At 38.9% G+C, this 12,500-nt stretch overlaps 2 protein-coding genes and 2 gene segments (V, D, J or C); 3 read left to right on the forward strand and 1 right to left on the reverse strand.

The window, feature by feature from the left end:
• Positions 1 to 2,233, forward strand: part of LOC120940800 — a 5,371-nt gene extending 3,138 nt beyond the window's left edge. Inside the window, exons 7-8 of the mRNA XM_040353856.1 lie at positions 185 to 318; positions 968 to 2,233. Of these exons, the coding sequence (XP_040209790.1) occupies positions 185 to 318; positions 968 to 1,176 (343 nt within the window). The 3' untranslated portion in view covers positions 1,177 to 2,233. The remainder of the gene's footprint in view (positions 1 to 184; positions 319 to 967) is intronic.
• Positions 1 to 12,500, forward strand: part of LOC120911044 — a 48,061-nt gene that overhangs the window by 11,469 nt on the left and 24,092 nt on the right.
• Positions 3,264 to 5,879, reverse strand: LOC120940807 (putative nuclease HARBI1). 2 transcript variants are annotated; one of them, XM_040353878.1, is made up of 3 exons: positions 4,867 to 5,879; positions 3,497 to 3,856; positions 3,264 to 3,328 (listed from the first exon to the last, which is right to left on the reverse strand). In XM_040353878.1, the coding sequence occupies exons 1-3, from the start codon at positions 5,567 to 5,569 to the stop codon at positions 3,324 to 3,326; spliced, it is 1,068 nt and encodes a 355-aa protein (XP_040209812.1). In that variant the 5' UTR covers positions 5,570 to 5,879; the 3' UTR covers positions 3,264 to 3,323. The 2 variants fall into 2 exon arrangements, with proteins under 2 accessions (XP_040209812.1, XP_040209802.1); XM_040353868.1 differs by lacking the exon at positions 3,264 to 3,328 and having other exon boundaries at positions 3,335 to 3,856.
• Positions 9,319 to 9,933, forward strand: LOC120940823. The segment is given in 2 exon segments: positions 9,319 to 9,418; positions 9,502 to 9,933. Coding segments are annotated over 2 exon segments (405 nt in total).

Below are 12,500 nucleotides of genomic sequence, written 5' to 3' on the forward strand. Positions count from 1 at the left end.
ACTGGTGGCGAGTTAGACACTCTTATGGTCTGACTAATAGCTCAGGACTTGAAATTTGTGAGCCCTGATCTAAAAAAAATGTTTACTTTGATGTTGTGGTATTTTCTGTCCAATTTCAGGCATGCATGTTTGATTATTGTATTAATGATCTTTGTTGTAACATCTATTTATCTTATAATTCAAGAAAAGCAACAGGGGGTGGCCCTGAGAAGAAAACAGTTTACCACCAGTATGAAGAGTTACTGCGTCCATACATAGATCTAGATTCCATTGTTGGCATCAAGGCTGGTTTTGATACCTCGAGGCACCATGAAAACGGTGAGAAATCCAAACATTTAACATGTTCTCATATACTTCCATCTTGTATCTTCAAGATAACCAACTGGTGCACAATTGTGTGTGTTTAAATGTTTTTAAAATGGTTTAAATCTTTCTCAAAGTAATATTTTTAATAAAAAATGTTGATCGCCAGTAGCTATCCGGTTAACCATTTTGTTTTAAATTTATTTGGAAGAGGGTGCTGACAAAATGCAGTTAGTGTCAGAAGCAGAAATTGAAAGTGACCACTCTTTGAATGCACAGCCGTCTGTCTACTTCCAGGTGGAGGATGATCCACCAAGCAACCCTGAGGAATCAATCACCCTTTTCTTAGAAGAATCTAGTCATGAAAATGCTAGTAATGTAAATGCTTCTGAAGTAATACCAAACCCAACTGTGACCAACCATATAATTTTAGATACACCCATCCTGGGTACTCCTGATGTGGTTGCTACTGAACCCCCAGAGTTAAGCAGACCTAGAGACAGGAGAACAATTTGTAGGACACGAAACATGGATAGGGAACAGTACCATTTTGATAGAGAACAGAGTGATAGATTTCATAGTGAACAACAAAATTTTAGAGAACAGCTCATGCAGAGATTGGATAACCTAAATAGTAACATATGCAAATCTAATATTCTCCTAGAGCAACATAATGCAGCTCAACACACCTATCGCCAGCAGAAGCTCTCCTTTATGGCCAAACTAACTGAACTCTTAGAAGCACATCTGCCATCTCCTGGTGAGCAATCTCATAATGCTCGGAATCTAACCAGCAGCAACCACAGCAGTTTTGTATGTGAAAGTATTATCGAAAATGATGCTAATGATAATTTTACTATTCAGGATATGTAAATGTTATAAGAAGTACAATTTTTTTTTTTTAATACATTTCACATAATTCACAACTGAGTTTGAATTTAAAGAGCTTGCAAACATTTGTTCTTTAAATTTTTACTCAGCACGCAACATTGTTAAGTCATATATTGCCCAAAGTTGACTGCTATATTGATGCTTTCTCCAGTTAAATATCTCATTTGACCATGTCGTTGCAGATCTGTACCAAATATGTGTAATCAACATGACGTTTGTATTTGAGTTTTAGATGTTTCAATGGCCATCATTGATCAAGCTGGTTGGATGACCAATGAAACGTCTTTAGACAGTTATGTAGCTTTGATTTTATTTTCAATAGATATACAATTAATGTTATATGGGATTTTTTCTATGACATTATTGCCTCTGAAAACATTTCAAAAAGGTTGAGAATTATGTGAAATCTATTTTTATCTTTCAAGCATGTTCTAGTATTCATTACTGTTATCATTACGGTTTTCCGAATTGTTGGTATATACACGTTGAAATGCAAGTGCAACAATATTGTCAAATATTTGTTTTAACATGTATATTTTTTGTTCGAAAGCAGAACCATTTTTTTGTTGTAAGGCAAAAAAGTGGTAGGATTGTTGAAAAGTAGAAGTGAACTATCAATAATACTAGAGTTGAAGTTACAGAGTAGAGATATAATTCATCAGCACTACATAAAAGCATCAATCATATTCGTTCAATAGGAGAATACATCACATAACATCACGTCTACGCATTTGAAACAGACAGAGTTGTCCCTTTGTCACAGCAGAAAATCTGGAAAATGTGACAGGTTTTTCATGCTTTTCTTCCGTCAGGAAGGCACACTATTGGTTCTAAAAAATTTTTTTCATATATTTTATCCACGTGGATGTAAATTATTGATATTTTCACTAAAGTGCTTGGATTTGTATCTGTACTCTGTGACTAAACTGCGCCATCCATTGTTGTTGTCACAGCAAGGACCATGTTTCTCTGTGTGGTTTTCAAAAGTAATGTGTATTTTCTCCTATGAAGAATAAAGCAAAGTAGCTGATAATTGCAATCTTGATATCACCTGTGTTTCTGTAAAGTTTAAAACAAAATATACATATTTTAGTTGCTGACGTCGTCTTCTTCGCCAGTAGTTGAATTCATATTTAAAAAACAAACATCCAAATGGTTCCATACTCCATCTTGCCCAACCATATATTTTTGATGTTGTGTTGGCTGTAATTTGATTTTCTGTTACTTTTGAAACCACATGTTATTGGTATGGAATGTAGGTATCATTTCCTGACTAATGAGGTTAAAAATGTTTCTGCAAGTTGTAGACGACCGCTTTTCCATCTTTCAAATGCCCTGCCTGGAGTAGTTAACATTTTAACTAACGTGCATTGTTTCTCAGTAATGAAATGAGTGATGGTAACTGCGGTGTGGGGTGGAGAGGAGAAATTAAAATATATATAACATTTGGGGTAATGGTAGATGACTATAGGCAACCAAAGGTAGAGTTAAGTGACCAGTGATGAAGGTGATGATATACAAAACAATAAATCACACCAAAAATATAATATTATGATTCAATTATTGTGTTATTTATTGGTTTACATATCAACGGCTTCTTTACAGGTCACTTACTCTCCTTACCTTAGGTTGGCTATAGCCATCTGCCATTACGCCAATTGGTGGTATTTATTTTAGTTTTATTTCATTTCTCCCCTCTCCCACACAGCGCAGTTAACAGCACTCATTTCATTCACCATCTTTCTGGCAAGGACAGGTTTCAGGCAACTGCAGCATTTCAACTGTCTTTGGCACACAGTTCGGTCTTCTATTTTATTGCTTCTCACTAATGTCAAAAAAATATTGGTACTTATTAGCAGATGAACAGAATTTTTGCGTGTATAACCCACACTTACACTTGTTGCAATAAAGAATTCAAACACACTTTTGTTTTGTAGAAGACTTTTAAGTGAAACTTTTATTTTATATGTTTGAAACTGTTAATGTTGAATGTTTTACAAGATAAAAAATAAATGCAAAAGAAGTAAAACACAGTAAAAATACAAAAACAAAATAAAGATTCATTTTTTGGCAATTTTTGTACTCCTGTCTTAATTTTATTTTATTTCTCCAAAGTTTTTATAGTTGGGTTAACCTGAAATCATAAAAAAAACATCATTGGTTAAGATTTGACATTGATAAACAAGATCAGCCCAAATAATTCATTTTACAGCATGTCTGTCTCTTCAACTTAATAATGCAAGTTTGTGATCATTTCTGATGATGTTTGGAAAATTAAAAACATGTTACGGTGGTTTATTACCTGAAAAATAGTTTGTAATCAGTTTACTTCTTGCTGCGTTTCCCCTGTGATCATTTTCCACTGGAATTGTGGGCATGTCATCCTCCACTGTGGTGTCTAGTTCCTCTTGTAGTCCTCCATGCCTTGCAATGTTATGGAGAATGCTGCATGCTAGGAACATATCAGCTACCTTACTGGGGGAATACTGAAGGAATCCACCAGACAAGGACATGCAACGGAAACGGCTCTTTAGGACACCAAAGCATCTTTCGATAACCACTCGTGTTTTGGTATGAGCAACATTGTAAGCTGCTTCTGCAGGAGAGGATGGCCTGTTGATAGGTGTTAAGAGCCATGGTAGACAGGGGTAACCAGCATCTCCTATAAATTTTAAAACAATATAAGTTTATTTGTAAGTATAGAAGAAATCATGCTAAATCACATGATGTAGTGGCCAATTGTGTGGTCATTTTAGAAAATTTTCCAATGTTAGTCACATATGGAAAACATACGTCTAATAAAGCACATTTTAAAATTATTTGGCGGGCAATGGTTCTGGACTTGTACTTTTGATTGAGCATTAATGGTACTTAACTCACAACACAACAGCATACCACAGTTGTGGGCCATGATTACTGTAGTGCATGTGAATGTTATTAAAACAAAGCATGCTGGAGGAAAAGTCTGCCTGTCATAGATATTTCAATACTATAGTGCAGACCTCATATGGGACTATAACGGAGGACCAGAGGGACATGTCTCTTTCATGTACAATACATATGCACAATGGGGGGGGGGGGGGGTATTGTTGTGCTTGGTAGTGCTGCTTGATGTTATGCATATTGGGGGGTTAACGTATGGGATAGTGTTGAACTCCCAGATTTAAATATTAACTATACATTCAAGTAAATCAACTACTGACACAATTGTTGCATCTTATGCTGCAATCATTTACATATAGGTACTGTACTTAATTCTGGTGGGTGGCTTCTTTGGCACACCTTGGTCATGTGTGTTTTGATAAGTAGTTCCTAGCTCTCTCATGTGATGTCTTAATATGATAGTGTAATACATCACTTAAGCAAGCTTGAAGTAGTGACTACTTTTCAGTGCACACGGAACATGTGGAACAACAATACACCTCACATGAGAAAGGAAAGATTTGTGGACCTTGAACCAGGTGATAGCTAACTAAAAAGTACTTGAAAGTATTTTGGACATTTAAATTCTGAGTTTATTATTACATGTTTTTGAAATACTGATTAATGTAAAGCTGTTGAGCTGTCATGTTACTGATATAGCACTAATGTCAGTCTAGTATGGAATAAAAAAATAAAAACGCATTTATAACTGGAAAACACACCATAAAATAAACAGTGGAGCACACTTACCCAGCAGCCATCCATTATTTTCTAAGTCCTTGTCCAGAGTATCATATATTCCCGATTGGCGCAATATATGGGCATCATGACAGGATCCTGGAAAGCCGGTGACAACATCACGGATAATGAGGTTTGAATCACAGATCACCTGGATGTTGAGTGAATGGTAAGCCTTACGGTTTCGGTAGATGTGCTCCTGTTCTGATGGGGGACATAATGGCACATGGGTGCAGTCTATTGCCCCAATGACATTGGGCATTCCTGCTAGGTCAAAAAAAACACGTTTAATTTGATCCCGCTCTTCACGTGACTTGCCCATGTGTATGTATTTTGGAGCAAGTTGTCGCAGTGCTTGCAGGACCTCCACCAAGCAGCGGGAAAAACTGGGTTGTGAGATGCCAACAATCTCACCACTGACATGTTGGTATGAGGCCTTTCCTAAAAAATGAAGTACTGCCAAAAAACGCACAAGACCTGGTACTGCATTACTTCTCCGCGTGCGTGTTTCTAGGGCCAAGTGTATTTCATCATACAGGGAATGTATCATGGGAGAGGATAATCTGAATTTGGCTATCACCTGGGTTTCAGTAAATTGATCCAAAAAGGTACGTGAACGGAATACACGTTTCTCTATCTGAACGACATTCTGACGTGTCCTTCTTCGCCTCTGGATCAGTTTCAGTTCAAATAGAGCACATCCAAATGGTTCCATCTTGCACAAAACTCCTAACAAAATTGACTACAAGCCTGAACCGCCAAAAAATTCCTCTCAACAAATGAAATATCGCCTGGGAAATGTCATAACGCCACCCTCAGGGAGGTGCTTATTTAACGATTGCTTAGCGATCGTTAACTGTCTAAAAAACCTTTGTGAATTGCACTTCTGTACATATTTAACGATTTGAGTCGTTAAAACAACGATCAATACGTTCAATAACGACTCAAAACTAAAAATATCGGTTCCGTGTAGTGAAACGTTATTTGATGATTTTTACAAGCGTTAAATCGTTTAGTGAATTGGACTTGCTTTAATAACGTGTGAAATCGTTTACATAACGACCGGTATCGGCAAAAAAAGCTTTGTGAATTGACCCCTATGTAAACTATTGAAAGGTATAAGGGACCATAACCCAAAAATTGTTAATAAAAATATTATCAATAGTAATAACCATGAGGGCAGCAGGGCTGAGGATTTGCAGACGATTTTGTGACTCCAGGGACGGATCTGTATTTTTTCAAGTTCCACCAGGGATAGTGCATTCCTAAATGTGAGTGTAATAGTTGCTTGTGTTTTAAATACATTTTGTTTTACAGTATTACACTATGCTAGTTCCCTTTTTACCCTTATGTTGCCATCATTTATGAGAGATCACACTTGCAGGAGTTTACTATTGGGAGCTTAAAGATCCTGGATTGAGACCCCAAAGGGGAAGGTGCTACTTGGTCCAATTGGGGGCCGTTCTGGGAGGTGAGTGCATAGTGTGACTGGTGGAGGGTCCATGTGGTCCATGTGGTGTTAAGTCACTCATTTGTTATCATTCACCATTGGATTGTGTGTGAACAGCATTGGTTTGCAGAAGATATCACTGAATTAATGGACTTTGCCTGATATATATATATATATATATACTGTATGTTAAAATTTTTGTACATATTGGATACATGTGTTATAATTTTTGGTTGTACATATTGGATATATGTGTTATAATTTGTGTACCCACTAGAGGTCACTGGTTGCACAGATCACTTTTATTCTGGCATATATATATATATATATATATATATATATATATATATATATATATATATATATATATATTATATTTTTGGTGTCATACGCAATACTCCCAAGATCACTTTTATTCTGGCATATATATATATATATATATATATATATATATATATATATATATATATATATATATATATATATATATATTTTTGGTGTCATACGCAATACTCCCACTAGGGGGTCACTATTTTATTTTATTTATTTTGTATTTACATTACATATGTACATCACGTATTTTTTTGGAAAAGAGGAAGCGCTTCACATATTTTTCTTTTTAATAACCAACATAGATTTATGAAGAATGGCTCTTGCCAGCCCAACCTTTTAACTTTCTGGGCTCATGTAGACTGCATCTCAAAGCAGCTCAAAAAAGCTGCTTCTGCAGGCTTTTGAGCATTTTTGAACTCTCATTTTTTTTCTGCCTGAAAACTCCCCTCCATGTTAGCCAATGTGTCTATGAAACATTCAGGAATTTATAGGCATACAAGTTTTACAGAAAAATAAAAATAAATACCAAAGTTGCATCTTTTAACCAGAAAAGATGCCTAAACGCCCATAAACATGCGGAAAAGCATAAAAAAATTGTGAAAAGGCTCAAAAAAGCACCAACAATTAAATAAATTAGCTGAGGGGAGAGTTTGTGAAAAAAAACCTCATCCCGAAAAAAGCTCTATAAAAACACGCGAAAGAGCACAAAAAAACACAAGCTTCTTCAAGCTTTTACACAGAGAAATAAAAGCTCAAATGCCTGCAAAAGCAGCTTTTTTTTTTAAGCGGCATGAGCCCTCTATGAGGAGGCAAGCTGTAATTTGGATAAAGGAAGGCCTGTAGACATAGTGGGCCAGATTCACAAAAGAGATACGACGGCGTATCTCCTGATAACGCCGTCGTATCTCTGTGATCCGCCCGTCCTAACTATGCGGCTGATTCATAGAATCAGTTACGCATAGATAGCCCTAAGATCCGACAGGTGTAATTGACTTACACCGTCGGATCTTAGGATGCAATTCTAGGCCGGCCGCTAGGTGGCGATTCCATTGCGGTCGGCGTAGAATATGCAAATGACTAGTTACGGCGATCCACGAAGATACGCGCGTTCGTCGCAATCTCGTACGCGTCGCTAGTCGGTTTTTCCCGTCGCAAAGTTACACCTGCTTTAACATGGCTTATCTTTAGAACAGCCATGTTAAAGTATGGCCGTCGTTCCCGCGTCGAATTTCAATATTTTTTTTTTTGCGTAAGACGTCCGGGAATACGAAACGCCGTAACGCACGTTGCCGTTCAAAAAACGTTGGGGCGCCGTAATTTCACGCAAAGCACGTCGGGAAATTTTACCACGGAGCATGCGCAGAACGTTCCGACGCGGGAACGCGCCTAGTTTAAATGGTGCCCGCCCCATTTGAATTAGGCGGGCTTGCGCCGAGCGGATTTACGTTACACCGCCGCAAGTTTACAGGTAAGAGCTTTGTGAATCAGGCACTTACGCTGTAAACCTGCGGCGGTGTAACGTAAATGGGATACGTTACGCCGCCGCGGAGTAACGTAATTCTCTCTGAATCTGGCCCAGTGTATCTGGGTTTTGCTATGGAGTTTGATACAGTATCCATAACTGCTTAATTTACAAACTAGGGTCTTTTGGCATTGATGGTGTTGTATGGACCTGGATAGAAATCTGGTTGCAGGAGCATGCCCAGAGGTTAATGATTAATAGCATATTTTCTGAATGGTAAAGAGTTGTAAGCAGATTACCCTAGGCCTTGGTCCTGGGACCAATTCTTTGTTCATAAAAGTTAAAGAGGCTGGAATAAGTAGTTCAATCTCAATGTTTGCTGATGATACAAAACTAAGCAGGGTAATAACTTTACAACAGGATATAGCAACCTTACACAAAGACCTACCGTATATACTCGAGTATAAGCTGAGTTTTTCAGCACATTTTTTGTGCTGAAAATGCCCCCCTTGGCTTATACTCGAGTCACCTTTTTGTGCCTGATCTCCTGGACTTTGGGGACCCGGTACTGGCCCGCCGTAGGTCCCCTGGACCCCAAACTTGCCACACATGTAGCCCCATTCCTCTACAAGTGTGCAAAGTTTGTTGCCTGGGGGACCTATGGCCGGGGAGCACCAATTTTTCAAAGCCGGGCACCCCTTCCATAGACTCCAATGTTAAACGGTCATTTCTCTGGTGACTTTGGGGACCCGGTACTGGCCTGGAACTTGGAACACATGTAGTCCCTGTTTTGCAGGGAGAAGAAACATCCAGATTGCTGATCTGTGTACAGCCCTGCGTGTTTGTAAATGCAGGTACATACACGCACGCCCCAAACTCGGAAGAAATTGGATGATGTACTTGTAAATGTACTGTGGGCAGGTGGCAAGCAGTTAATATGTTGACTGTTTCAAAAAATATTATTTTGTTGATTCACATCTGAGGTTAGCACTAAACTTAAAAAAAAAAAAAAAAAAAAACGAAAGGTTTGCAATCATTTTAAACTCTACGGTGTACACTATACCTTTCTTAATAAAAAGAGCTAAAATAATGCAAGCAGAGGGTTTAGTAACATCTTGTTGCTTTTTCTGCTAATCACACATTGGTATAAGAACACATCCATATATGTAATGTGCTATGCAAAGTAAATGATGTCATTTCCTGTTCTCTCATATATAGGCAGTTGATATGTACAGACATCACCCAAATGCACACATACAAATTATTCACAATAATGAAGACTTTACTGAGCCTCTGTATTGCAGTGATATGGTTATCAGGTGAGATGATCCTAAAGGTGAAAGTCATATAGAGATAAAGTGACATTTTTGCTCATATATGACTTTATATTGTGTAATTTCAGGTGTCCGGTCTGCAGAACAACTTACCCAATCAGAGCCAGCGGTGATAAAGCCGGGGAACTCTCACACTATGACCTGTACAGCTTCTGGATTCACTTTCAGCAACTACTGGATGCACTGGGTCAGAGAGATCAGAGGAAAATTACAATGGCTGTGTGCTATCAGGTATGATTCGGGTGACATACGATATCATGATGATGTCAAAGGAAGATTCACAGTCTCCAGAGATAACAGTAAAAACATGTTATATCTGAAAATGGACAACATGAAAACTGAAGACTCTGCTGTCTATTACTGTGCAAGAGACACAGCAATCAAAACGTCTCTTAGATAGAACAAAAACTCATCTTTTCTTCTACGATTCTATCAGTAGGTGGCAGTAAAATATGAAATCCTTGAAATAAAAGGGCAATCACACCCACACTGGTTTGTATGGAGATCACTATACTCCTTCAGTGACATTATAGGAAAGGTAATTCATCACTTACTTTAGAACGTTTGCACATATATAATCTGTCACTTTTACTGCCCTGATACAGTAATACACAATTAGTATGTCCAGGTCCTATTTTCTGCTGCTTTTGCCTGTTCTAACCCCTAAAAACCTGCACCACAGCACTGCAATAAGTCACGTTCAGCGGGTACTTACCCCTCTGCTACCTATCCAGCTTAAGGGTGAGCGTTTGGGGTGAGACAGTAAAAACACGGCTCAATCGTGTGTTTTTTCGCCCCCCCCCTCAGCTGCAAATGTAAACAAATATGTTTCCTTTTACTGCATTGCAACAGTAACACGTAATTAGTATGTTCAGTGCCCATTTTGTCAGGGCTCATTTACACTTGTGTTGCCCCCTGAAGAGCAATCCCTTGAAGAGGGCATTCAACAATCAGTGTGATGTTGCCTCCTTGCCACATGTTTTAACACCTAAAAAACAGCACTACTGTGTTGCAACCACATGCATTACGCACGGTTGCAGTGCGACTGTGATACAGCACCATAAAGTTGATAGGGGCCGCGTTCAGCGGGTGGTACTACCCACCGAATGTGATCCCTCTGCTGCCTTTGCAGTTTAAAGTAGGGTGACCAGACATCCCCAGTTTCAGGGGACAGTCCCCTGATTGAGGACACTGTCCCTGGTTTTGTCCCCAGATTGGATTTAATAGGGGGCAGGGGCAATTTAAAAAAAATTTGAATTAAACACCCTCGCTCCGCCGTGCCTACTAGCTTAGGAGGGTTGTATTTTTTTAATTATCTGTGTCCTTTTCTGATGATCATGTGCTGGTCGGAGTGGAGGGCATATTTCTTCAGTTTTGGGCGCATGCCCATTCAGCTTCGCTTGCATGTTCTTCTGCCTTGGCTCAAATCCTGGCCAGCCACCTGCCTATCTCCTTGCCTTCCTTGACGGAGTGATCTTCCTCCATTCCCCATCCAGTAGTAGCCGCGGCCCGAAGAGTAAGACTTGAGAGGCTGTGAGGCGGTGGGGCGATGGGCAGAGAGTCACTGATTGTTGCCATTACTAGTAAAAAAAAATATGTCCCCGGATTTCATTTAAAAAATCTGGTCACCTTAGTTTAAAGGGGTTGTAAAGGTAAAAAAATATTTCCCTAAATAGCTTCCTTTACCTTAGTGCAGTCCTCCTTCACTTACCTCATCCTTCGATTTTGCTTTTAAATGTCCTTATTTCTTCTGAGAAATCCTCACTTCCTGTTTTTCTGTCTGTAACTCCACATAGTAATGTGACACTTTCTCCCTGGTGTGGAGAAAACATCTTGAGGGGGGAGGGGGCGAGCAGGAGGGTCAGGATGCTATCTACTTTTCAAGTAGAGAAAGGAGCTGTGTGTTAGTGGGCGTCCTGACACTCCTGCTTGCCCCTTCCCCCCTCAAGAGGCTTTCTCCACACCTGGGAGAAAGTGTTGCATTACTGTGTGTAGTTACAGACAGAAGAACAGGGAGTGAGGATTTCTCAGAGCTAAGTGGAGGAGGACTGAGCTTAGGTAAAGGAAGCTATTTAGGAATTGTAATGGTCACCACCGTTTACGACCTTCCATCCACTTCGACAGCTCATCTGACACACAGACAAACCAGCAGGCCTCCCATTTCCCAGAATAACGAGACTTGCTCCGTGTTCTCTGGTTTCAAATGAAGACAATTTTAATGGTTTCTTCTCAGTCTTATATACAGTACAACCATGTGACAGTATTCAAAGAGACAATGAGATCTCCACCCCCCTAATCACACACTAAGGCTAATTACTTAAAGCGGTGGTTCCACCTATCTAGCAACATAGGCTTAAATAAATGGTCGCATTGTTTCAAAAAACAGTTCCCCATCGTTTATTTTTATAAAGGTTTCATTACCTTTATTTCGGCGCCGAGAAGCGTGCACATCCGGGTCTGTCTCAGTGGCGGTGGGCGTGCAGATTGTGTTCGTGGATAGCCGCTATGGTTCCTGGGAAAGCAGCGTCACGTTTTCTTGGAGAGAAATCTCTGCATTATTTTCTGCTATCTCGCGCTATTTCCTCATGTCACATGACCATTGCAGACAGTCATGTGACTCGGGCGGCTGCAATAGCGCCATTTTAATTACTGGTAACCTGTCTACATCGCCATTACTTACCTGGATACCATCAGAGAAGGTGCTACATCGGATGCTGCCAAGAAGCAAGGATGGCAAATCGTATTTTTACCTGCCTAAAATAATTCGAGGTAAGATTTGATTATTATCATTTGTTGCTGTTACTGTATGTGTTCTGATCAATTTATATTAGATCGATTTGATAGTAATGTATTTATGTGTATTTTTAAAAAAAGTAAAAATCGGGCTTATTTATACAAAATGGCAGCTTGTGAACAATGACCATGTGCTATCTCCAATGTATTTTTAACTAACTTTAATTTGCTGTAATTAATTATAGGTTTCAATTATAAAGGCATGGTAAATATTACAACACTAAAATATGTTTATGATATATGTACTGTATAGTATGAATTGTATAAAATATGA

This window comes from Rana temporaria, chromosome 1, assembly GCF_905171775.1.
Source record: "Rana temporaria chromosome 1, aRanTem1.1, whole genome shotgun sequence".
NCBI lineage: Eukaryota > Metazoa > Chordata > Amphibia > Anura > Ranidae > Rana > Rana temporaria.

Excerpts from the sequence above, each read along its gene's own strand:
- LOC120940807 (XM_040353868.1), bottom strand. The coding sequence starts at position 5,569 with ATGGAACCATTTGGATGTGCTCTATTTGAACTGAAACTGATCCAGAGG. Across the intron at positions 3,857-4,866 it reads AAATAATGGATGGCTGCTGG|GAGATGCTGGTTACCCCTGT; the intron begins GTAAGTGTGCTC and ends TAAAATTTATAG.